This window comes from Epinephelus moara, chromosome 23 (genome assembly GCF_006386435.1).
Source record: "Epinephelus moara isolate mb chromosome 23, YSFRI_EMoa_1.0, whole genome shotgun sequence".
NCBI classification, from domain to species: domain Eukaryota; kingdom Metazoa; phylum Chordata; class Actinopteri; order Perciformes; family Serranidae; genus Epinephelus; species Epinephelus moara.
In genome coordinates this window covers 16,578,092-16,605,350 of record NC_065528.1, presented here as the reverse complement: position 1 = coordinate 16,605,350, position 27,259 = coordinate 16,578,092, and the positions used below count along the sequence as shown (strand labels likewise).

The 27,259-nt window shown below is 40.6% G+C and overlaps 1 protein-coding gene across 2 annotated transcripts in view; it reads left to right on the top strand.

The window, feature by feature from the left end:
- ccdc146 (coiled-coil domain containing 146) overlaps nt 1-27,259 on the top strand; it is a 71,962-nt gene that overhangs the window by 24,699 nt on the left and 20,004 nt on the right. The window contains exons 4-18 of one of the 2 annotated variants that reach the window (XM_050036031.1): nt 166-381; nt 4,860-4,917; nt 9,424-9,506; nt 9,743-9,836; nt 9,962-10,035; nt 12,183-12,410; nt 12,517-12,606; nt 14,095-14,191; nt 15,797-15,889; nt 16,802-16,969; nt 18,724-18,809; nt 20,554-20,718; nt 20,939-21,014; nt 22,150-22,298; nt 22,416-22,644. In XM_050036031.1, coding sequence (XP_049891988.1) covers nt 166-381; nt 4,860-4,917; nt 9,424-9,506; nt 9,743-9,836; nt 9,962-10,035; nt 12,183-12,410; nt 12,517-12,606; nt 14,095-14,191; nt 15,797-15,889; nt 16,802-16,969; nt 18,724-18,809; nt 20,554-20,718; nt 20,939-21,014; nt 22,150-22,298; nt 22,416-22,644 — 1,906 coding nt within the window. Of the gene's footprint in view, nt 1-165; nt 382-4,859; nt 4,918-9,423; nt 9,507-9,742; nt 9,837-9,961; nt 10,036-12,182; nt 12,411-12,516; nt 12,607-14,094; nt 14,192-15,796; nt 15,890-16,801; nt 16,970-18,720; nt 18,810-20,553; nt 20,719-20,938; nt 21,015-22,149; nt 22,299-22,415; nt 22,645-27,259 lie in introns of both variants that reach the window. The other variant, XM_050036030.1, reaches the window with a different exon arrangement.

Genomic DNA, 27,259 nt, shown 5'->3' with positions numbered 1-27,259 from the left:
ATGCACGAATCTGTTTATGAGATGAGAGTCATATAAAATTGTGGAGTGGATAAATATTTTACCTGCATTTTGGACTGTTCAAATGCGTGTAAAGGTACCCAGCAGTTAAGAAATAGTATCTGCACACTGCATATCATACACTTAAATCATTGTTTCATCCAACAGTACCCAGGATTCTGAAATCCACCTTTTGGGAGAAGCAAAGAGGTGTCGTGCTGAGCTGGAGAGGCTGCAGGCTGAGGTGGAGAGAACAGAGGAGCAGAGCACCTCTGAGGAGCCTGAAAGTGAGGTCAATGAACTGAGGCAACAGCTCCTCCAGGCATACAATGAACTGAGAGCTACAGAGGACAGAGAGTACAAGACACAGCACCAACTGAGATGGTGAGCTGTATATACAGTGTGTGTGTGTGTGTGTGTGTGTGTGTGTGTGTGTGTGTGTGTATATATATATATATATATATATATATATACATGCACACGTTACTGCAGTCGCTCATGCTGCAAGTTTCATTTTCAGTCAGATATTGAGTCAAATGAAATTGACGGCTGATTCTAAAATATATATCTATTACAAAGTTCAGCTCCGTCTCACAAACATAGATGATTCACACCACTGACAGAAGCACAGAGACGGAGGAGAGTAAAGGCAAAACAAAGAAGTGAAACTGTGTGTGGGGCAAAGGGAAGTTGTGTACAGTAGAGAGCATATGCATGCATGGACACACACGCACAGTAAGTTACTAGGGACCAAACACTGAGGTGAGCTAAAGGAGGCAGCAACTGAGGGTGAAAATGAGGGTGAAGAGTAAAAGACACACAAATAATATTGGTACTGTGTGTGCATTTTTTCTGTATCACTGTAACTGTTAATTGTTTAGCCATAATGCTGAAGGATTTATAGGTAAACACTTTTGTCCGACCTATTTGACATTTCCGCCATGTTTATTTTATGTACCGTGTTGCTTTGCTAGCACCATTGGTGAGCTGAATTACCAGCACGGAAACTAAATGTCGAAGTGCTGTGGATGGGGCTGCAGCAAGATGTATTTTAGCCACCTAAAAAGACCCATCTAAATAAAAATCAATATCAGTTTCAGCTTTTTATCATTCCTTTTATACATCATATGGTCATGCATATACAAAACTTGGAAAAGGAAAAGAAAAGAAACAACAAAAAAGCAATATCTCAAATGAACTATTCACAAATGTTGATAGATTATCTCAATAAAGAGCTTGTATTCCCCCCTTCTTCCGGGCTTTCTCCAGACAACTGGGTAATTTACATGTGAATAGCCACCTCAGTCGTTGTGCATCCTCCATATTTACAAAACCTATATCTAGTTTTTTGTCTCGCTAAAAAGCAATGTGCAGTTCACAATAAAAAAGCATGGCAGATAACAAAATAGAACTCATTTTCTGTATCGTTCAGACAGCACACTGGACAGATCCAATTTTCTCCTTCTCGATTACCATACCATCCAGTTTCAGCAGTCACAAGTGAAATACCAGATCTCAGCTGAGCACACAGATGTCTTTGCTTTTTAGACAAGTTATATACAACACAATTCTCCTTCCCATATAAGTTTTTATCATTGAAATATACACAGTTTTGGTTTGTTATAAGAGGAATGATGCTGTTTCTGCAGGGGTGAATTTTATTCCCTTTGCCTTAAATGTTGTGTCCCTTAAGTAGCCACATTTTTCAAAGATTTATGTCATGGGTAAAACTGGATGTACACAATTCATGATACAAATACAGAGTTTAAGTGGATTTTCTTTGCTCTGGATGTCACTTGTTTACTTGTCTGAGTTCTCTGCACTGGTTAGTTTTTTGACGTCAGCTCTGGACTCGGTTTCTGTTCCCCTCCTCTAATCCGTTCCTATCGCTCCCACGAGTCTCTTTTCTCATCACAACCAATTTTCCTCTTTTCTGCTGCAGGTTTCTCTTTTCCTTCCCCCCAACTCACTCAACACCAACACCAGCGTGTCCAAAGGGTCAAACACACCCACAGACATGGAAAATAACTCGAGTATCTCCCTCTTTTTCTGTACACAAACTCGATGTTTAAAGGGCCAAAGGGAGGTTACTGGGATATTGCTAAGCAACATGATAACATGCAGCAGTGGTTCCCAAACATTTTGGCTTCTGACCCTTGAAAACAAAGCAACATTTACTTGTGATCCCTCGTTAAAGGTTGCGTGTGTCATAGAACATTTTTTCCTTCTTGGATCGAATCATTTTTTAGAGGCCAGTGAACACTATAAAAGGCATTATTTTCTGAATCTTAGTGTGCTTAACGTGCTAAAAAATTGCAAGTACAAAGGCAGAAACATGTAAAAACCTCCCTTTTTTGTGTGTGTGTGTGTGTGTGTGTGTGTGTTAGATTTTAAATGGGAGTTGCAAATTGAAGCACTCAAAGCAGTCAGTGGAGCTGTCATTTAAAGAGATGAAAGCTGAAGTTGAACTGTAAATGATGAAAGCAACTGAAATTTCAGCTGAGCGCCAATAGGCAAGTTTTTACAGTAGGCCCTGCAGGCAGTCAGATTGTCAGCTTATATGTTTGAAATGAAAGTATTCACTGTAAACTATGAAAGCAGTTGAAATCGAAGCACCCGAGAGTTTCATGTGGGCAGTGTAAATAGTTAAACGATGAAATGAAGTGTGTGACAGGGTTTTTTCTGCAGTGACTATGCACTATTTTCTTATGATCTGTGCTTGAGACACTTGTGGTCGTGTACCCCCTCAGCGCTCAGGTCAGATCCGGGCGTTAAAAAAAGGTAAACGTCTGGCACCTGACCGCAGGTGCCAGACGTTAAGCAGCAGGCATCCAAGAGACAGTGCAGAAAAAAAACACAATAGAAAGGCAAAACACCAAACAAATGGCTTTAACTTTCACTTTCGCTACTAACAGTAACCAACGATCGCGCATAGTATACCTTAAAAGTGTCGGTTTGTGTGTCAACGATGACAGCAGGTGAAATATCTCTTGGGGTATGTGAGCTCTCAAGTTAAAAGTAACATTGAATTGTCACTGTCTGTTGATGTGTAGAGGATGAAAGCAGCTGAAGGGTCAGCCATAAAATCACTTCAGTTATCAATTTTGAAGGGCCGTCCTCTCGCTCACCCTCTCTCTTCCACCTTCCTGTCAATCTCTGGCTGTCCTTTCACTTTAAAAAAGGGCATCCCCCCCAATCCCCTAAAAAATCTTAGATTATCAGTTTTGAAATTGTTTTTACGGTCGGGCGTCGGTGGCTTAGTGGATAGAGCAGGCGCCCCATGCACAAGGCTGTTGCAGCAGCGGCCTGGGTTCGACTCCAGCCTGTGGCCCTTTGCTGCATGAAATCATATCAGAAGCATTGTGTTCACACTCCGGTTGCCCCCTGGTTAACACCGTTAGCGCTGTCAGCACTTTTGCCATTGTTTAGCACTGTTAGCTGCTAGCCGCCCTGTTTAGTCCAAGTCCATCATGAGAACTGTGTGCAGACAACTCTGAATTTCTCATACACGCCCTTTAAGCACCGGAGATACAGTAATTGAAGTGTGAGCTCTGAATTCAGCTCACAGATGTATCCCAGAAAGTCAGAGGAAGGAAGAAAAATAAGTTAATCCAACTCTAATATTCTTGATACTCTTTATTTAATCAACAGTCCTTTATTGTTTCAAGCAGATCTAGTTTCTTATCTTCCCCGCATTGCATTTGACCCTGGATTGCTTCAGCAATATTATTCCACTCACAGCACATACACTCAGCACTGTATTGCAAAGATATGATCTGTAGGATACAGTGATTTTTAGTGCATAGCGCGCACACCGCGGCAGAGCGTTGAAGGCCCGGCGGTAATTGAAATATTAAATGAAAACCACTTACAGAGCATTCTCAGAGGATGCAGTAACAGACAGGATTAGACAGTGAGCGCGCATATTATTTGTGACAGTGTTTGGTTGTGAGCCTCGCTTGTCCTCATTGTCTCTTTCTCCCTCGCCCCTTCTTTCATCCCCTCCAGCCTAATCTTCCTCCCTCTTCCTGACTTCTCCTCTGTTCTGTCTACCTCCTCCTCTCCTGTCCAAATGGCCAGCGGTCTGCATATGACAAGCAGATGCTCACCATGCAAATATGCCTTTTTCAAATCTTTGCGTCCTTTATCTTTAGCCAAACATACACACAGGAATTCAGCACTTTTTTCCCCCACAGTCACATATTTTAGCATTCATGCAGCTTTCTCTGTATCAGTTAATATCCAATATATCAGCTTGTCAGGAAGATTAATATCATTTACTTTGTGAAACGTGTAGCTGTACACTATGTGCTAATGTAAGATTTTTCCACAATGACACAGTTGACTCGAAATTGTTTCGTACAAACTTTAATCAACTGCTCAAAAAGCATCTGCCGCAGGGGAATGAAAAATTCATAGAAATAATGTTTTTATATGCACATTTATACTGTGTTGGGTGCTTTATTAAGGAGTCTTTGTGTTTATGTATGAGAGTTTGTACATGCTGGTTCTCTTTATATAATATGTGTCGAAGGTAAAGCACATCGGGGTTTTTCTTATTCACTCACTAGATGGGTTTTATAGCAACCTATTCCAAACTCTTGACACCCACACCTTTCTTTGTTTTTTGGTGTTTTCTCTTTCAAGTAAGAGGAATTGAGTATTAGTTTCGGTTAACTGGAGACTGCACATTAGTGTATTTTTAAAAATGTAAATACCCGTTCCACTCATTGCACTGCTCTTTCTGTTTAACCAGGAACTGAAACATGTTGTTTGTCTCTCTTAATAACACATTTTGTTCTTTTTTTTTTCACATTTTCTCCTCACCTTACCTCACCTCACTTTACCTCGCCCCGATGCAGTCTCTGGGAAGAGAAGCAGTATCTGGAGAAAGAGAATGAGATTCATCCGAAACCTGCTGTAAGTTCATCATTGCACCATCCAGGTGCAGTTTCAGAGACGTGGATTACTCCCGCAACAAGGGTCTTCCGAGAGGATGAATATGAGTTTTACTTTAAGCCTCCATCCAGGTTTAATCCCTCGGTATGAAGACTTGCCACTGGCTCTTTTTCGGGGCCATTTGAAGCCAAAAGATTTGATATTACGATCGTGCTGTTTGGACAAAGTGACAGCATACAAGTTGAAAAAGTTTTAATCCTTGTTACAAATGGAGAAAGGTTTTTCACCTTTGTTTAAGCAGGAATATTAAGGTAGAAATGCCCGCTAATCCTCCACAAAGGTAGACTGGTAGAGCAACAAACAAAACAACAAATGAAAACGTATATATTATTTCAGAGGAAAAACAAATATATACTAAAATATACAGACATCAGAACTAAAAATAAGTTGGTCTTTGGACAGTTCTGATAGCACACTCACCTCCTGAATGAATCTGCTCCGAATCCAACTAAAGAACGCAGTGTATAGAGTGGTGCAGGGATGCGTTTTCTGGAGGCCAACCCAGAAGTCAACATCATGCCAATGGGATTTTGCCATTGCATTTTGGATTATGGCAGAAAATAAGCTCTGTGGCAAATAAGAGTTTATGATACTTAAATGTTTTGTTCAGCAAGATAATCTCCACAAATAAACACCACTATTATGATTTTTGGAGCATTAATGCAATTGCCAGAAGTAAAAAGCTAACATTAGAGTTATAAAAGAACTAAACCACAGTCACATGACTTCAAACTGCAGGAAATAGTCAGTGCCAGGATGTTCGGCTAGCCTGGAAAACACTCACACCATAGCAGCATCAGTGTCAATACTTGTCTGCACATTAACAGTGAGATGGTTCATTCTTTCGTTCACTTTCTGTAACCGCTTATCCTGTTTGGGGTCGTGGTGGAGGGGGGGCTGGAGCCTATCCCAGCTGACACTGGGCTAGAGGCAGGGCACATCCTGGACAGGTCGCCAGACTATCACAGGGCTGACACATAGAGACAGACAACCATTCATGCTTTTCAATTTAGAGTCACCAATTAACCTGCATGTCTTTGGACTGTGGGAGGAAGCCGGAGTACCTGGAGAAAACCCCACGCTGACACGGGGAGAACATGTAAACTCCGTACAGAGGGGCCTGGGAAAACAATTTCATCCTTGAAAGAAAAAAATAGTGATTAAAAACCTGCATGGAAGTCTTTAAATTTGGCTTCCCCCTGTCAGCACAACCCTGGTAAAAAATAATAACACTTCTTTAATCTTATCATCTTGATGCTGTGTCATTTCTACACCACAGTATTTTGTAGTACGCTGTAGGGCATGCATATTGTCGACCACAGTGTAGTGCAGTTTGAGCATGGGCATGAAAATCTATAGTAATTCTTGAATCACCAGCACCAAAACTCAGCAATTGTGTTGACGAAAATCAAGAATATTAACGTGCCCTCAGGGTAGTCTCGAGGAGTATCACATTCACAATCCTCCCATCATCAAGCTTGATCAAAATACAGTCGGCTGTGCTGCTAATGGCAAAAGAACATTAGATTCTGAGCTTTGTGGAGCTTGTTGAATAAATTCAGCAGCTTTAATTAAATTTTGGGTTTCTGTTATGCATCTGCTGTTCAATTACTGATCGCAATAACAAAACATTCCAAATGCTTTCAGTTCTGCTTTCATGCCTCTGGGCGTTGTCTTTTCCATAGCGTATATAAAAACTCCAGCGCCCATGAGTCAAGGTGGCTCACCCGTTACCTTCAACAGATCAAACAAACATGAAAAAAGAAATATTATGAAATGAAGCTGAATTACAATCAAGGCCGCAACTTACCCAATTTATCCTGGAGATGGCCATGTGTCCTTGTGTTGTGTTGCATTAAAAGTTAACTTTGAAAAGAGGATTTACATCAACGGAATACATCTAGAACCACTGACACATGCTGGTTTGCTGCTCTGCAGTGAGCCAGTATTGCAGTGGAGCAGTTGCACCATTTTGACTGCTCTGCATGAATTATTGAGGGGCAGTATTGAGTGGACAAAAGCATTGCCCCAGGACTAATAAACTATTCTTAAAATGTACAGCATCAGAGGTGTATGTTTGAATAGTGTTCATACAAGTCATCTGAGTAGTTATGTTTTTAAAAACGTTTTTAATAGTTTAATTTTAGAAATGCATTCGTAGTTTTTTTGTATTTGTTTTTATTGTGCGTAATTGACTAGTTTTAGTTCAGTTTTTATTTAGTTTTAGTGTTTCAGGTATTAAGAGGAAAGCCTTGATTAATAGTAGCTTTCTATCCGCAGCTTTTGCCATTTGCAAACCAAGCATTTTCTTGCTGTATTGTCTTCTTCTTTAAGATTTTACGGTTGCTGACATCAGCTATTCTTGCGGCAATCTTACAGCAGAATTCTATTTACTTGTAGTTTTGTGTCGCATTGTTCATTGTAGTTTTTTAAACTGGCATTTTTGTTTTTATTTTTGTTAAGGAAATTGTTTTTCATCTGCTAGTTTTAATTTTGTTGGGCGGCGTGGTGGTGTAGTGGTTATCACTGTCGCCTCACAGCAAGAGGGTTCCTGGTTTAATCCCAGGAGGGAGCCCCTCTATGCTGAGTTTGCATGGGTTTTCTGGGGGTACTCCAGCTTCCTCCCACAGTCCAAAGACATGCAGGTTAACTGGTGACTCTAAATTGTTCGTAGGTGTGAATGTGAGTGTGAATGGTTGTCCTTTTCTATGTGTTAGCCCTGCGATAGTCTGGCAACCTGTCCAGGGTGTACCCCGCCTCTCGCCCAATGTCAGCTGGGATAGGCTCCAGCCCCCCTGCGACCCTCAAGAGGATAAGCGGTTATGAAAATGGATGGATGGATGGATGGATGGATGGATGGATGGATAGTTTTAATTTTACTGTGAGTTTTCATTAACTATAGTAGGTAATTAAGATGGACGACATGACAGTTGACATGACACCAAAAGTGCAGCCAAATCATTTCGGCCTCTGGTGTCTGGCTGCAGTCTAGTCTGAGTGGTCGGAAGTTCGCTGCATAGATCAGCCTCTCATTGGGTGGAAAGAGCCACCCGCTGAAGTCCCGCCCTACCACCTCCGGTTGTGTAGCAGTTTTCAACCGTTTTCAACACGTCCTTTACTAACTTTTGCGGTGTTTGATCTTGCGGGGATATTTTTGTGGGCGTGTTACACCAAAACCTGTTTCCCCCCGGCAATATTTTTGCAAGCGCACTGTTGCTGTGGCACCGCCTAGAACGATTGTGATTGGTTGAAAGAAATACAAGCAGCCGGGGCGTTTTTTTCTCCAATCTTAAAGTGAGAGTTGGCCGAGCCAGACCTTTCTTTACTTGAGAAAGGTCTGGTGAGCGAGACTAGCTGCAGTCTAGAGAATAAGCCCCCTTCGTCTTTGCAGATGGGACATGGGCCAAACTAAAAACTCAAAGACGGTTTCTGTCATTTTAGGTAGCTTTTATCACACTGATGTATGTTCCAGTGGTCGTTTTTCCGTAAAGTTTGGTTTTAATCAGTTATTCGATGCTACAAAAAGGGAGTTCGACGTCATGATTGACAGCTGTGTGTGCCAATCGGCTTGTTATTGGTCCGACGGAGGGGTTGTGCACACACAGGCTCTAAATGATGTCACCAGCACAAAATGGCACCGGCCGTATCCAGGATATATTGGCTTAATTTTTGTGTAGCAGGAGGAAGTGGAGATGTGTTGTCTATCTTTATATACAGTCATTGTAATAACCCTGCAAGTAACACCTTCCTTTGTCTGTGTGAATAACAGAAGCTGCCTTTACTAAAACAGTTTCAGCCATTTAATCTGTTCATGTAACAGCGTATATGTGTTAAGGTCGGGGCCTTGTTAATGAGATTTTCCCCCAGTGTTATTGAAACAATATGCCGTATTGACCTACAACATTAAGTTTGACATTAACTCTAACGAAACAATTTGCCGCCATCACACACAAACACACACTTGTCAAACATGATAGATAAGCTATGTGTTTCATTACAGAGTCCTCGCATACATTTTTAATTGTTTTGCTGTTTGTACAGTAGACGTATACTGGAGGAAAACCACAAACGGGCTTTAAAGTACATGACGTTCATCATGTTAAATTGATTACAGCTGATTTAGTTGCAGTTGTTTGCGTTCATTCTCAGGCAAACAAAACTGGCTCGATGTAATCCAACAGTTTTCAGCATTGTTAAGTGTCATACCTATTTTTTTTTTGGGCAGGAAAATTAGGATTTAGGCATGAAACTAGAACTAGAACCACTGAAACAACCAAAGGAACGACAGTTTTAAGTGCTACAAAAACAAAAATCCATGTACAAAGCAAAGGCTGTTAGAGCTCACTCTGAGTGCTGGGATTAAATGCTAAGAAATAAGTAAAAAGAATTGGTATTTTGCCTGTAACCAGAGCTCAATTAATTTGTCATCATAGACCTGATATTCTCAATATGTGATCTCATGTTCAGGAGCTGGAGAGCAGAACAAAGGCCCTGCAGGACAAACATGAGGATCTGAGGAAAGAGGTTTCCCAGAGACAACTGGAAGTCAGGTATTTTGAGAGAGAGAGAGAGAGAGAGAGAGAGAGAGAGAGAGACTCACTCACTCACTCACTCACTCACGACATTGTCTTCTTCTTTATGTCTTTTCAGTTTCACTTGGTGTGCTCTTATTGTCCGCTTTAATCAGATGCAGTGCAGCTGAATCTTTTAAGTGCGGTTAATCAAAAATTCTTCAGATAATAGGCGTGCTTTTTGTGTGTGCATCTTGCCCTCACTCCCCACACAGAAGTCTGACAGAAGATGTGGAAATGCATGAAACGCAGATATTGAAAGAGCGGAAAGAGCTGGAAGACAAGTCGGAGATCATAGAGCTCAAAGAGGTCTGTGTGTGTGAGAGCGTGTGTGTGTGTGTGAGTGGGCATCGCTTACAGCACACCATCAATAAAATAACAAATCTGCCTTCTTGCATTTGTGTGTGTGTGTGTGTGTGTGTGTCTCTAACAAGGCCGAGAAAGCCCAACTCATCAGCGTCCCTGACCAGATTTTCAAGGAGAGTGAGAGGAAACGCTCTAAGAGGGAGTAAGTACATGTAGCCCCTTATTATTCTTTATTGTGGAAGAGCTACGGAGTTAATGTTTCAAACATGAGGACAAAAAATGAGCCTGTAAGGGTGCTTCACTGAGACAACACTGAGAAGAAAAGAGAGCAGAAACATCTTTTGAAAATTAAGTCACTCCCTGTCAGTTGGCTTAAATCCTTCTGTAATCTGTCTCCTTCCCTTCATCTTTATCTCCCATACATGAAGGAGCTGAATTTAAGTGGATGAACTCAGTTACTGTAGTTTTCCTAAAGGAGGGGGTGTGTGCAGTGTAAACTTTTGATATGGAGCAGAAAAACAAACTTAGTCTGAATATACTGTGTGTTTCTTAATTCAGTTTACTGCCAGAAACATCTGTTGCCAGATTTGTTTTTCACTTTCCTCTCTGTAACTTTCCAGGCACATTTTGGTCCAAATGAGTAAATGGAAAAAGTAGGTACTATTTGTAGCAATTGCAGACTATTTGAAATAATGGACGTAGCTGCTGTGACATCACCCATTGGTTTGTGGACTCCTGTTTTGAACCCATGAATCTGGCATTTTGACCGTCACTCTTGTATTTTTGGAATTGAATTGAATTTTTGTCCGAGACGGTGGAGCTAGCCCTAACGCTAGCTGCTAATTTGGTTAGCACAGTGTATTTACATGCTGTGTCTCAAATCGCGTACTTCTGTACTTACACTTAATATTTTGAGTGCATAAGTGCGTTCACACTGAGAAGTATGAAAAAATGCAGTGCACTACGAGTACCCGGATGGTGCACTTAAAACGGTCAAGAAGTTGAGTGTGGAACTATGGGCACTTCTCGCCCTCAATGGTCGCCATCTTGGCTAAGTAGCGGAAGGGGAGGGACCACTTTTCAAACTGGAAATGGCAGCCGAGGACCATGAACATCGCTGCATTGTACACATATGCATGTGTTTTTTGCACTAAGCACCACTATATTGTTGTCGGATATGAGCCAGCAGTATGTTTATTGGGTTAATTTAGCAGTCTGTAATGATTTGGCACCGTGAACGATAACGATAACGCGAATGCTAATGCTAATTTGCTAACTAGCTAACAGCTGCGGTGGTCATTTCTGGTAAGTGCACAACGGGCGTGTTTGGTTTGAGACAACACTACCCTGTCGCGCATTACACCAATAAGTACATAGTGCACATAGTATACTACATGGAAGTGTACTAATGGAAGTACACGATTTGAGACACAGCAACAGTCTGTGGTCAACTGTGATTATGCTAATGCTAATTTTCGCAAGCTAAAAACAGGCTTAAAAACATTTAAACGAAATGTACTTATCAGGAAACCGAAATATCCAACTCCTGAGAGGGTTTTAGTACAAACTAACACTTTTAGGCCACCTAAACGTTGCGATTAACTTTAATGAAGTGGAAACACACTGGCTATGGCTAAACGAATTCAGGTTACACCATGGGTACATAACCTAATCAATGTTGTCGGCGTGGCATTTAAATGGGTGCTTTATATAAAAATTCACCCCCGTTACAGCTGTCACAAATGAGAAATTTAGCTATAGAGAGCAAAACCGTTTTTAGTACCAGGCTATAAACATGTTAATTTCTGCTGTAAAGTTCTGACTGACTTTTGGAGCCAGCCTCAAGTGGCCGTTCGAGGAACTGCAGTTTTTGTCACTTCTGCTTTGGCTCCATTTTTCACTAGCGGAGGTTGCTGCTTGTTAGCAACAGTCAGATCCCTCTCAATAATTTAAAGGTTTCAGTCCCTCTAATTAAAAAACACATGACAATATATGCGTCAGACATCATTAATTTTTGTATTCATGTGCTGCTGCAGTCTTAAGCCCCTCCATCACCAGAGAATGGTTCCACTGGCACTGCAGTCTCTTTTATGTTTATTTCAAATTCATATTTGGCTTGAAAGTGAAGCAGTGGAGCTGTCTGTATGAGCCATGTGAACTGTGACTTGTAATTTGAAATTCACAAAGCTGAGGGGGGGGTGGGGGTGGGGGTGCGGGGGGGGTGTATGTAAAAGATGGATACATATGCTGTTATTTCATGAGATGTGCACTCTCACAGTGCAACTGAAGAGTAAAACAGATACTTTTCTCTTGGTTCTTTGTCTCTCTTTAAATTCTCTGTCACATTAGAGCTGCAATAAAGAAGATAGAAGCACTAAATACAGAGATTTCTGAAATGGAGCAGCAAGTGAAGGAAGTGGACGAGCAAAATCACTCCCTGAGGCTGAAGAAGAAGGAGTTGAATGAGGAGCTGGAGGGTCTCAGGGCCTGTGTAGAGGCCAGTCAGAGGCAGTCCAGAAAGCTGCTAAAAGAGCAGGAGGTCAACAGGGAGGAGGAGGCTGAATTCATGGGAAACAGGTACACACTTTTTATACAGTGACAGTCAAAAACAGTGAGTTTTAGAGTTGGGAGCAGAGGCTGTTGTTCATGGGTTTCATGCATGTCGTGTGTTTTTCATCATCAGAGGTATCCTGGAAATGAAGCTGCAGAACATCATGTGCGACAGGAAGCACCTGTATGAGAGTCAATGTGTGCAGCTCAGGGAGAAAAACAGGTACAGATTGATGTCGAAACGGGCTCCATCGCACATATGAATGTGTCCCCATGAATTGATGCACAACACTGTACATGTAAAGACTTTTGCACGTACTATACACCTAAAATATACAGTAAACATGTTCTCAAGATCACAACTTATTTGTCATGTCAAAATAACAGACATTTTCATGAGATAATGGGATAATTTTCTTGATCTTAAGAGCAAAACTTTGTTCTCTTGAGAAGTATTTGAGATCATAAACAATGTAAATTAAACGTAAATTAAACATCATGGGCCTGTGCCCTTGTGTGCCGAGATTCCACCACACTTTAAAAGCATTCCGACAACTCATGGATTACTTGAACACTCATGTAGATGGCTAGTGTGTATATTATGTACAGGAGCAAGGCGTAAAGCAAGTTTAGCCCGTGGCCTTGAGTGAAGAGAAATGTGATGCAATGATAAATATGCTCTTGTCCATCTGAGATTGCTACACAGAATGCAATGGTAGTGCAATGATTTAGGCCTTATATGGCCGAGACGACTACTGCCCTTTTCACCCTGCGCTCGGCCTGGGGCTAAGGGAGTTGTTATCCTGGAGCTAAGATAGCTTTCACAAAGTTGGCTAACCCTGACCTTTAGCCTAGTGCTTGCTGCCCCGGTTCTAAAACAGGGTTAGCCCCAAGTTGGCGGAGTCATCCCCTGAAAATCAACTAAACTTGGGGCCAAAAGTTGCCGGTGTGTAAAGTAGCTAATTGAATTTGATTCATTTGCGTTTTTGTTGACTTCTTTAGCTTTTCAATCTTTCCTTTCTGCACTGTTCCCTCTCATTTTGATGTTTGAGCACTGCTCTTACATAAAGCCCTGCTCATTTTAACATTGCTGTTTGCTGTTAAACAGTTACCTGTTAATCTATAATGTACACAGTCATATTCCAACGAGAATGTAGCCAAGGGCTAGCAGAAGTTCATTATCAGCTGTATAGCCCTGGGCTTAGGTTAACCTCGTCTGAAAAGGTGCTAAGAATATGCAGTGTGAGAAACCTATATATTGTGCTGTCACTGGGGAAATAAAAGAGCATTTTATTCCAAGATAATGATATATAGAACTTGTGATCTCGAGAAAACAAACAAACTGAAGTAGTTATCATGGGAAAACAGAGAAAATAATATGTTTGACTCCATATATTCATATATTTGACATTCAGTCGAAGAGTTTTTGCTTTTTGTTTTATCAGCTTGTTGCTGTACTTTTTGGTATGAACATGGATATTTTTTTTCCTGTGAATAGTCAGTATATAATTTTCAAACAGTTTTAGACATTTTACATAAATTTGAATAGTTCAGAGCATTTCTTTAGCTGAGCTCCGCGACTGAACACCTGCATATTTGACAGGAATCCACATATAATGAACCTGATTTTTCAGTTGTCTCATTTTATGTGGGAGTCGCAGCCCTATGAAATGATAATACATATTTAAAAGGTGCCTGTGTTTCTCCTCAGGCAGATGCAAGCCCTCAAGAGGATGGAGCATGCGTTGGCCATGGCCACTGAACAGCTAGAGCACACGCAATATATCTACAAGGAGTTAAAGGCACAGGTGACCTGCAGATTGTTACTTTCAGAGGTCTGGCTTTTTATTTTTTCTAGCACCTGAAAGTGCCTGTTATTTTTCCCCGAAATGACTCACACTTTTTGTACGTGCAGGACCTCTAATTGCAGCTTGTAAGTATTCAGATTTTGTCAGTAAACCTCGCACCCCTCATGGTTTGCAATATTATGTTTTTAGCGGCACTAGCAATTGGTCAGGGGGAAAATTGGCTTAAAAAGAGGCTGAACACACAGATGTGGGAAAATGTCACGGTGCCAGTAATCACCACATAAACCGTTATTCTGCATTACACAAGAAGCAGGGTTTTTTTTAGTTCTTCTGCTTCCTGCAATTTCACTGATGTTCACAGTTTTCAAAGTGAGATGAGAGAAGAAGAGAGGGAGAGTCATGGGAAATGCATCAGCACATCTCACCAGCACATAACAGTATGAAAGGAAGTCACAATGACACATCAGGGAATTGACGCATTGTGGAAATATTGAAAACAAAGCAGTTGTACAACATGATTCATTTGTTTCCGCTCATCTGCCAATCAATAACGACTCTCACATGAACAATAACTCATAAATTAATTTGACTGTGAAGGCTGTTTAGACAAGGATTTGGACAGTCTGTGGGTTTACCACAAAAATGCGTCACGATAGTCTCTAATAGGACGTGATTAATGGCTTTGATATTTACACATTGTTTGTTGTCGGCTTTACACAGCATGAGGCCTAATTTTGAAATAAAATAGTGATAGTAATTATAATAATTATAACTTTAATTATATTACACCTTTAAAAACAGAGTTTATAAAGTGCTTTGACAAACAAAGCAAAAGCAGAAACAGGATACTCAGAAGGCAATATCACAACAAAAAGCTTAACAGTCCTACCAAAACATAAGAGAGACGAAATTAAGGTGAAGTTAAAACAAGAAGACAAAAATGCATTATGCAAAATGTAAATATAAATACAATTATAAGCAATAAAAAGAGGAAATATAAAGAAATTTAAAGGCAACATCACATTAAAGCAGTTGTAAAAATGGGTTTACTGCTTCATGTTTGCAGCTGAAACAAAAATTGCGGCGTAATCCTTTTTTAAAACTCCCACATCAACTAATTTAGTCGTCTTCTTCTTCTTCTTCTAGGGATTAACAATTTTTAAATATGAAGTGGTGTAGTTCACACTCAACATGAGGCCTGGCAACCCTGCAGAGAGGGGCAATCTCATCGCCTAAAGGCATTCATTTTTCATTAGTTTCAGGGAAACACTTTCAGTGTCACTGGATCTAACAGCGATCAGAGAGGCCTCTGGGAAACTCTGATATATAGTATTAATTATTTTGCAATTAATGTTTAATATGGAAATGAATATGCAGGGACTGAATTTGATTTGAAGTTTGGTCATTTCATATTGGATCCTCATGGTCTCGCAATCCTCGGTATGTAAAGTCTAATGGACTACAGCCAGGGAGAGACATAATGATACATTTTTACAGCTTTTTACCACGATTCAAGGCTGATATCCAGCTGTATGATGTAAGATCAGCTCGCACACTGAAAATTTGAACAGACCTTCGATTTTACATTCTGACTTGAATTTCCAGTTAGACGCTATTCCTAATCGAGAGGCCAGTACTCTGCAGAAGACGGAGCTTCAGAAAGAGGTGGACGCTCTCAAAGTCAGCTTTGAAAAACAGGTGGGAACAATGTGTGCGGGCAGATGAAAAATGTAATGCAATTTACTGCAGTAGCCCTCGAACAAATCTATCTTCATCGAGCCTATAAGTTTGATAGCAAAATGTTGACTCAACTATATGTTAGTTTAAATATATGTATGTCTCTACCTTTTCTAAGCTAATGCTATTTTTATGTTAAAGTGGAAACAGACAACTCAGCTCATGTTTCCAAGTGATGTCATTATTGGTGCTGCCATCACAAAGACAACTAGATCACTTTCCACATCCTCAGAGCTTAGCAACTACCAGTGCCACAGAACACATGAGATTTTGTTTTCCAAAGTTAGTTTGGTTGGTACACCGTCCGCCATATCCACTACTGCCGATAGTATTTGCAAAGAACTAACATTCAAGGTCTTCAGTAACTGGGGATAGCTACGGGGGAAACAAAGGCGCTATCCTCTTCCTGTTTTGTTTGCGCAAAGGTTGACGCACTTCCTATGTGCAGGCTAACGATCTTCATTGTCCTGGGAGATCGTACCCAGTGGTAGACAGAATTGCATCGTGAAAGCAAGGCTTATAGGGAATCAACATTTACTTCATAATGATAAGTTAAAGCAAAAAATGTGTCTGTTTCCACTTTAAGTTCCTTTGATATTTTTCATTTTCTAGCATTATCTTCAGAGTTAGAAGGAAAAATGTGATTTCCTATGCATTTTTATCTCATCCTATGTCATGTAGTTAGGCAAAACTTTAACGATCCCTTTAGGGAAGGTCTGAAGTTCACACAGAAAAGTTTCAATATCCATCTTCCTTGTATTTAGGGACTTTTAGTCCACTCTGCCATCCCATTCTGCTGTCAGTAACCCTTCAATTGCAGCAGAATGGTGAGATTTTTCAACTGAAAACGACACCTAATGTGTTCCCGACCAGCGATCGGTGGCTGGGGAGGAGAGCCAGAGGATGCAGCAGTACGGGATGATTCAGGAGCTGCTGAGGGAGTCGAACAGCCTCCGGGAAGAACTCCATAACCTCAGGTGTCTGACACAGATCAAAGCGGAGGAGAGGGGCCAGAAGCACCGTGAACTGCTTCGGGCTGAGGTGCAGCAAAAACACACACAGATTCATGCGAACACATACAAACATATATTCAAAATACAATTTCTGGAAACATAAGACATGGATATTTCACTAAAACATGTCAGAAACATCAAAGAGGAACCTAAAAGTAGGTTTATATTTCAGGCACTCCTCTGTGTGACAGGAGAGCAACCAAAAATGACAAAAACACTAATTCAAAGAGTGCAAGGCTTTACTGCCCTCGCCATATTACTGTCACCGCAATGTGATAGTTTCAGAATGATTTGAAAAAACACACAGGGACCAGGCAATTTTAGATCAGCTAAATTGAAGATGGAGCATAAGAGGGACATTTTTTGGCAGAAATTGCTTTTATAAATGGTTCTGGATTCTCTTTTCATGTTGGCTCCACTCAGTTCTCCCTATCTAATGAAATCAAAAGTAACTGCTTTTCTAATACAAAATCACCTGCGACCACAGATTCGAGGAGTCTCCCACTTGATTAATAAGCAATGACGACGACTAGCTCCAAAATTAATTAACAAAATCCAAAAAAAAAAAGGAAAGAAAATCCTAAATCAGAACAGGGTGTCTGCAGATCCATTTTTTTTTAAATATGAGGCTTTAAAAATAACTGACTAGCCTTAAATTTGAAATTGTGTGGTCTTAAAAAAAAATCTTATTTGATTTATCCATCTTTTCATTTCTTCATTGTCAAAATCAGTCAAGCTCCTCTGGCATTAAAGTCCACATTTCTGATGATATAAATCTTTAAACCGACCACTAAACCTAACACTCTGCTTTTACTTTATACCTACACTTAGCTGTTGGCAAAATGTGAATTAACCTAACTCACTCTATTGACCATAAATGCCGCAAAACTTCAATTAATAGCCCAAGCTATTATTTTCTTTAATCACTGAAATCAACAGGCCTTTATTTGGGACAGGCCTTTAATTCCTTTCACATAAAACTGTTGCTCAGCAATCACTCATTTGATCTAACTCTGACAGACAGTGCATCAGAGAGAGAGTTACTGCACCCTCTATACCGACACAACACCACTTTATCCTGTTTAAACAATTCTCACAACTTGGATTATTTTTTGCGAAAAACCCTTTTGATTCTTTTGATCTGAGGACCCTTACAGACTAAACGAATATGAATAACTTACGGGGTAATAGAGGAACGGACACATTATTTGTGGTAGCCAACAACCTGGTTTTATACATCCAAAGAATTTTTTTTTCTTTTATAAAAAATGAACTGCATGGCAACCAGACCAGGCCTCTAATTGAGACAGGCCTTTATTTGTCAAATTGTGTAACCACACCGGGCTGGTAAAAGGGACTGAGCATTTAATTGAAGTTTTACGGTATCCTACATAAAACTTACCTCTGCGTGGGACCACATTTACACTTCTTACCTGCAGTACTTGAATAAGAAAACACTGATTTGTCCAAAAATCAGTCTTAAATTTGCCTTAAAAATGTCTTAAAAAGCATTAAACATCAGTGTCTGATACCTGTAGACGCCCTGCAGAACTGCTTGATCAGCTTATCTAGTTAGGTTCTTTTTTATCTAGTCCAAAGAGAAGCTGCTACAACACTGAAAAATGTACACCCACAAATCTGATTTGAAGGCTGATGTTTTTGAGCACACACACATACACACACACACACACACACACACACACACATACACACACAGCTAAACACACCCACACAGAAGTGATGATACTGTAGTTTTTACCTGTGTAACTCTATCCACAGCAGCTGAACCAGCACATCCAGCAGGAGCTCAGAGAAAAAGCCCTGATCATCATGGACCACAACAAGCTGAACACTATGCTACAGCGCAGGTGTCACTGTTGTTTTCTCTTATTTCCTAGTCAGCCACCTTTTCATTAAATACCAAGGTGTGTGTCATGATAAAGAGGATTTTGGTTATGGAGAAGCTGCTAAGCTGTTAATAGGTAGTATTAGCATAATCACCTTATTCTCTGTCACTGTCTTCATGTTTCTTGTCTGACAGTCCCTCCTTTTTACTTTCTCTTTGTTGAATGTGGAGATTAAGACTTCACTGCATAATTCAAAATCTTTTAAGTAAATACAGATTGCTTTTTTGGTTACATGCAGGAGCAGGAATGGTGCTCCTCTTTCCAGGGTCAAAATACATCCATGATTTTAGCTTAAGATCAGTCAGGGCAGCAAATTGAAATTCCGATGTACACAGTATATTGATGTGACTGATAATTGAATCCCTGGTTATTTGTTTGGCTGCTCTGATCTGTGTAACAGCTGGGATCACAATTAATTCAGACATCTGCACATGTTGTCGGGGTAGAAAACCCGAACTTACTAATTGGTCATACTTGAGTGTTCAGACACAGGCTAATGCATCTGGCACCACCCGGTACAACAGCAGACTCTCTCTACATTCAATTAGTTCACGACCACAGACTGCAGTCTGATGCGGATCTGCCCCGAAAACTGCATCTAGTCGAGCAAAAACAGAGCAGGATGATAATTAAATGTTGTGCGTCCTCTCTGTGTCGTTGTAGTATGAAAAGCATTCTCACATTCAGCAGTCATGGTTCACAACATGCATGTCTTACATGAGTGGTAAATTGAAATTTAATGATATGTTAAACTGCACGGAACTGAAGTTCTGTCAAAACAATTATTTGATTCACTGATCATTTGGGATGAACATGAATATGAATGTTTGTAGTTCACATTTCCCATGTTGATATTAAGTGATCCGACGATGACGCCATGATAACTATGGCAAAAACATTTTTGTCAGTATTGCCAAACTTTATTTCAAGCACACCGAGAGCTAAAGCCAATAACAGCAGGGGCCAGATGCTTAAAACTCTGCGTAGATTCACGACTAAAAATCTGTGCAGGTACAAAGTGTTCATGTTCATGCACATTATTCTCGACAGATGTCAGACTTGGATATCAACAGGTTTTTGAATATGCATGAAATCGCATCGCTGACCTTTTCGAAAAGGTGGTTTAAGGAATGAAAGAGGGAGGCTTTGTTCACACAGCTGAAGAAGTCCATCACAGGTGGAAAGCTTAAAAAAAAAAATCCCGGCACAAGTGACAGCCGTTTCACTTTTCTATATTTTGACGTGATAACATGTTAGGCCATGTTAACCTAAGTACACACAACTGCATAGACACAGGAATATTAGAGGTATCTTCATTTCCGTCGGCCGTGTAAACCTAGCCTAGTCGGAATCCAGAATAAGGGCAAAAATCTGAATATTTTGTGCATGCAAGATAGACTGAGAAATATGGCAAAGAAAGTGTAATTTCCCTGACTCTGTAGCATCAGGGAGGTCCTCCAGCCTCTAGTGGCCATTAAAGGAACTGTAGTTTTTGGCACTTCTGTATTGGCTTCAGTATTCAGCCCCTGAAGTTGCAGCTTGCGAGATTCTAAACAGAGAGCATGAACTCATTGTGTTTTCGAGCTATGATTGGCTAAGGGATGCAGATGATCAAAAGAATGGATGACTGTAAATGATAAAATATTTAAAACTCTGTAATAGTAGAGAATAGGCGCACTGATAATTGTTGTTTTTCCCCTCTTAGAGTTTCACAGTATTGTAATCTGTGCGACATGATTACGAAAGAGAAGGATAAGTACGTCAAACTGAAGCAGATTGCCTCACAGACGATCACAGAGCTGACGGAGCAGGTTAAGGTGCTGCAAAATGAGATGGAGATCCAACGAACCATTGTCGTCAACAAGGACCGGTGTGTACATGTGTTTTGTGGAGGGAGGTTAGAGGCTTGTCTGTGTGTATGACATGTTGGTACAGTAAGATAATACATACTCATGCAGGAAAGAAGGCATGGACGTTCTATTTATTTGCTGGTAATTGTCAGTGAAGCTATATCTGCATCCCTGTTATTGTGTGGAATATTTCTCATATATTCCTTTGCATGTGTCTGTGTTTATTTGTGTCCATTACAGATCAGTCACAAAGGCTTGCATGAAGATCTCTCATAGCTTGAAAACAAGGGACAAACTGCGCAATGACATCTCCAAGGTCCAGGCACACACACACACAAAAACACCGAGATGAAGCCAGTCAAAACACATTGTGGGAAACACACTGTGTCGCCTCTTTGCCGTCAGCCAGTGTCACAAATTTAGCAGTTTAAATAAACAGATTAAATATGTTATTCAGAATACCATGGCTCAGAGGACCCAGGGTTAAACAAAGACACGGAGTCAAAGCTGTTGTTGAGATATATTGAGTGATCTCGGCTCTATAGCTGTCTAAAACCAGGGTTAAGAGCCCTTGTAGAAATTTTAAGGAGGCAAACCCCACACCCATTTTCCCCGGTATTTATCTCTGTGTGTTTAATAAGACTCTTAAACAGTACACCACACACAGTGCACAGTTTACAACAGTTTGTGTCATCCACTATAGAAGTTTCTGCATAGTCACTGTCTGGCACTATCAAGTGGAAGCAATCTATTGCACTTAAAAGCAAAATCACATGAGCCTCTGAGGGGAGTGGTAATATTTTGATTAAAAATAACCTCAGAATTTCCAAGATCAAATCACAAATCACAAATTTATGAGAAAATAACATGCATATAGTATTATCATTATTATTATTATTATTATTAGTATTATTACATGAGTTAAATAAACACACATGGTATTTTAACAAATGCATTTATTGAGTGTTTGTTTGTGTATTACAGTTTGCTTGAGTCTGATGTTTCATGGCAGGGACGCTGGGCAAAATGGTGGGGTAGACGGGGGTTTACACACCCAAATATAAACCTAATAAACACTGATAAATATCTGACATAAATACATTCTTGGACTATTTGATACAAAGTACAGCTCATTATAACTTATTAGTGTATTGTAAAATAAAGTGCAGCTGTGGTGGAGTTTTTTCTCTCAAAAGTTTGTGATTTTAACATCAGAAAGTGTCTGAGTTTTTTCCTTCTAAATTTATGACATTTTAATCTCAGAGAATATCAGCTTTTTCTAGCGTTAAATTTACAACTTTAATCTCACAATTCTGAGTTTTATTGGTATAAAAACTCTCCCCTAGTGCTGTATTTAATTTTTTTAACCTATGCTGCCCTTATACACCATCATAAAGAGCCCTCTTATGGGTCTAAAAAACATATATCACTATTTTTATAATATCTTCTAGGTTGCCTGGAAGCACCGTCAGATCACACAGGAGTATGAGGACAACAGTCTGGAGTTGATGAAACTCACACAAATGATGAACCTCCAGGAGCAGGCACTTCTGGAAATAAACAAGAGTCATGAAACGGCCATACAGCGCCGCAATTTTCTGTATGTTCATAATTTTGAGCTTACATAATGTTGCTTGAATTCAAGTAGAGGATCTAAACTGTTAATGTCAAATAATAATTTGTGTCTTGGTCTGCACGTGTGTGTTGTCACCTACAGTGGCATTCATCTCCTGGAGCATGAGGAAGTGTTATTCAACTACTATGAAAAGGTGAACATCCAGGAGGCGGCCATTTCTAAGGGCAACATGACACTGGAGGCCCTGGAGAAGGAGATGAGCGATTTACAGTTGGAGATTAATGAGAAGAAGAGACAGATAGATCTGAAGAAGAAGGATGTGCCCCTCAAGAGAAAGTTGGAGGGAGAGATCACCATGCTGCAGATAGAGGTGGGAACACCCACACACTCATACACATCCCTACACAGGCAAGTAGCACATAAACCGCTAATGTCAAAACAAAATCATCTCTTGATAGTCGTACTCTGATAGAACAACAGCAAAAAGAGAATTCAACTAAACTTTCAGAACTGCAAACTAATTACCTGAATAAGTCATGTGGGTCGAGAGATGTGCATATGAAAACTGTCGAGGATAGACATGTTCCATAGAAATCATTCATTAAAATCCTTTCTGTTGTGATGACAATGTCCCGCTGAATCTCCCAACGCCCACGTCTCCTTTGTCTGTGTCTTCTCTTATACCTTGCCAACACTAAATGAAAACACTTTGGTTTTTTTAAACGTCTTTGATAGACTGGTGTCTGCTGTGAATAGAGCCTGCTGTACACTTACTTATGTTGCAGAGACAGTCTACTGTGGAACAGAACAGTTTTGTACTCCTTATACTTTGCAAGGGCATTGCTGAAGCTCAGACACACCAAACCAATATTAAAGAACTAGTGGTGACGAAGGCCAGCTGTTGTGTCACCTCATGTCACTTGTGTCTTGGCAAAGAAGGTGCACTTGAACACACCACCAAGTAGCACATTCTGTGCCTGCATGGAGGAAATAACTCTCCATACCAGCAGGTGGCAGTGGTCTGTGTTCGTCATTCAAAAAGGGAAACCTGAAGATCGACAGGGAGATTCAAGATGCTAGTTAGCTAGTTTGCACATGAACAACACAACTCTGATGTTGAAAGAACAAAGGATATTTACCGTGAGGTAGCACACAATAACTTAAATGAAAGAGTTAGTTACAAACAGTTTTTGCTAAAGAGCTCAATGGCTAAAACAAATCCTACCTAATGTAACAAGTTTGTTTCACTCTCACGCCCTGTAGACTTTGGCTGTTTGTTTACTTTCCTCACTTTCATTTCTCTTCTTGCTGAACTGCCAGTCAGATGGATTTCGCAGACTCCGCTTCTACATGCTGAACTTGCAAAAAACAGCTGACAAAGGCTGACTTGTGCTACGGGCATGGGATATACAGCAAAACCTAGGGCGACAGATGCTTACCGGTGACCCGACATTGACCAACGGTTGACCATCACATGTGTCAGGGCTATTAGGGCCTCTTCCAGATATATAATTGTACTTTATAAGCATTGCACAAAGCAGTTTGTGTTATTGTTTTCTTTAGAAACAGAGACCAATGAGTCCTACTCTGAAAACCAGAAACACACATTTGATGCCCCAATATACAACCATGGCTGAAACACTATCAGAATGCCTGTAGCTAGCTAAAAAGTAGATTTCAGCATGTCAAAAGATTAATTTATCACCAATGTGTCCTCTTGTCCTTCCTTTTATCTTGGAGAAATGATCCCACTGAATGGCCCAAAGTGGAATACTTTGATACTGACGACTATTTGATCGGATCGCCAGATTATCATTCAAGCTAACAAAGATCAAAATCAGCCCCAGTTTTTTGGTTCAGCAGCTTCTAAAAACTGAGTTCTGGGTTTTTTACCCTGTTCATTGTGTATCCCTTATCTTTCCATACCTTCACACAATGCAAAGTCAATGAAGAGGGCTGCAATGCTTTCCCTTCTCAAGTGGGTGGGACTTAATTGTGCTGTCTCTATAGGGCCCCTACAGTTTGTCTAAAGGGCAATTCCTGATGTATCCTGTAGGCGATTTGACAGCTTTTAACACCCTTCTACCGAATTGAGTGGGTATGTTTGCTCAAAAGATGTTCTGTGCTTTGCCTCGTTCTGGCACTTCACATTGCTGCTTTTATCACCACAGTCTCTGATAAGACATATGATGAGACACACCGGTTGAAACTCCCCGTGGGATGAATATGAGAGTGTGTCCATTCTTGATTAAAGCTCTGGTGTCACTGTCTGCTCTCCTCTCTTTAGAAAATGCCATGTGAAATTACTTTTCTCTGACTCTCTTATTTCACCCACTGTTGTCGCTCATCTCGTCTCTCCTCTGTGCGTATAGTTACCCACTTGCGTCCTAATCAGAATGCATAGATTTGATTGGCAGAGTAGCATCACGTTCTATGATTTAATGTATGCAGTTGGTCTGGGAGTTTCCTTGTTGCTAAAGCTGTGCTACAAATGCTGCACCGATTAAAACAGAAACGCTCAAAATGTAATGTCTCAGTAATTTATTGGTTATAGGTTTAAGTCCAGACTGAGATTCCGTTCAATCCAAACCTGGGGGAAGTTCACAACGGGGATGCAATTTAGTCATTTTGGTAACAAGGGGGATGCGTCCCCCCTCATCTCCCCTCAAGTCGCCTACTGCAAAAATACACTAATTTGTGCAGATATTGGCTTCAGTGCACTGCTGTCCACATTTCCCCAGTGTCCAATCACAACTCGACTACATCATGATGTGGCCCTGCTTGCTGACAGGCCTAACTGCTTCCAGATTTTGAATCCAATTAGTTCCTCAGAACTTGTGTGATCAGATGATCAAAGTCATACTGAAAAGACAGTTTTTGTGTCTGCAAGGTTTTCCTGAGAGTCTTCTGGCAAATTCTGTGTATGTGTGTGTGTTTGTATGCAAGAGACGTTATCCAACAGTGCTGCAGGCCATTGTCCAGCTACGTGTGGTTGTGGGTGTTCCACCTTGTAAAAAGCAATTTTGGACATTTGTGTGATTTATGTGATGTCAACTGAGGGTCCGTCCTCACAGGATCTCAGGAAGTAGAAGATTGAGTGTGTAAAGTGAGTTGTATGTGTCTTGGGTATTTCGGACTATTGTTCAGCTGCATGTGCACCTTTGTCAAGTTTTTAGGGGAATTCTGAAAAGAAACAGCTGAGTACAAACTCCAGAAAACAACACTTGCAAACGTGCGGATACCAGGAGATTCACTCACCACTAATGAGCAGATCTCTGTTTTGAATTACTTTCATAGCCTCTCCTCATAATGAGGCCTTTGAATTGCTCTAGTAAATATACTGTTGGAGGGCTTTATTTTTAATATAATGAACAGACTCAGTATTCATATTGTACTTTGCTGATGGTGAATATCAGCAAATGAATTTCTTTTGACTATTTTCCGGATGAATTTTATTCATGTGTCTCTGCAAAGACTCTCTAGACTCTACACAGAGACTGCTTAGAGCATGAACAGATTATCCATCACTCTGAGAAATAGGCTTTTCAAACAGCAACATCGTAAGATTATTTTTTTTTCTGGTTCTTACACCATTACTGTATGTCTCAAAGCTGTCTTTGATTGTTCATTAAAAGAGGTAAAGTTACAGCCTTGTTTTTAGAGCTGATCCTCTCGCTTTGTTTTATTGAGGTGAACTGACTGCGTTGGAGCGCTCTCAGAAGTTTGAACCGAGACAGTAACAGTACTTTTGCTCAATAAACTCCACAGACAGACTTGCAGAAAGAAGATCAAGATCTAAACCAAGAGGGACAAACCCAAACAACCAAACGCTGCATAAGTTTCACTGAGACACACATGAATAAATAACATAAAAACACAAACATATTCAAGCAACTTTGCAGTACATAGAGTGACAGACACATAGAAGGGGAGAGGTTTGAGAGAGGCGCACACACACGTGCACGCTGAGTTTCCCTGCCAGTGGCTGCGTCGGGGGATTGGGTGTGTTGCTGCTCTGGATCAGAGTGACTGGTTTTGACTTGCTGCTGGACCAGACTTCTCTCATCTGAATCTTGTGCTCTTTTGGATGAACGCAGCGTTGGAACAGACTTCACCATGTGCTGCCTTTTTTTTAAAAAATCCCCTTTCCCTTTTCTCCATCTGTTTACTCCTTCTGCTGTTTATCGTTTGCAACAACAGGCCTTGTCGGTGCCATCCTACGTCTTTCACTCTTATATTCTATTGTTTCTCTCATCGTTTGTTTCTTCACTCTTTTCCTCCTCACGTTTGTCAGACCATCCTTCCTTTCACAGTTCCCTGGAGGCACTCTCAGGGTTTTCGTTTCCTTGGAAGTAACTACATATTTTACTAGAAAGTCCTATCCAACCTCCCTTCCCTTTTCACATATTTTTTCCTCCCCCTTATTTTGTGACTGACCTTGCATTTGGCTGTAGATTCAGTACATTCCTACCGTCTGTACTATTTAGCCCGTCATTGTCTGTCCTTTCAGCCGCTCATTGTCATCCATAGAGCCATGCTGCTACCACGGCTCCATGGATGACAATGACTGCCTGTCAGCTGGTCGCTCCGTCACTTTGGTCTGACTGAAACATCTCAACAGCTATAGGATGGATTGGCATTAAACTTTGCAGAGACATTCATGATCCCCAGAGGATGAATCCTTCCGATTTTGGTGATCCCCTGAATCCTTTTCAAGTGCCGTTATGAGATTGGCATTTGTGGTTTATAGTGTGATATCTGTAGAAATAGAGTATAGGTAAAGCGGATATTGAATTGTTTGCTGTGGTGACTTTACTAGTTGCCTGCTGCCTGGTAAGACCATCCTGATGACATGAGCTCAACATTCTGTTTCGCTTTATCTATCAGTCTGGGCTCGGTGCCACCCAAAACACTTTCAGTAGGCAGGAGTACTAACCTTGACAGACAAACTCCTTCAGACAGTCAGCGCAATAAAACACAAACGG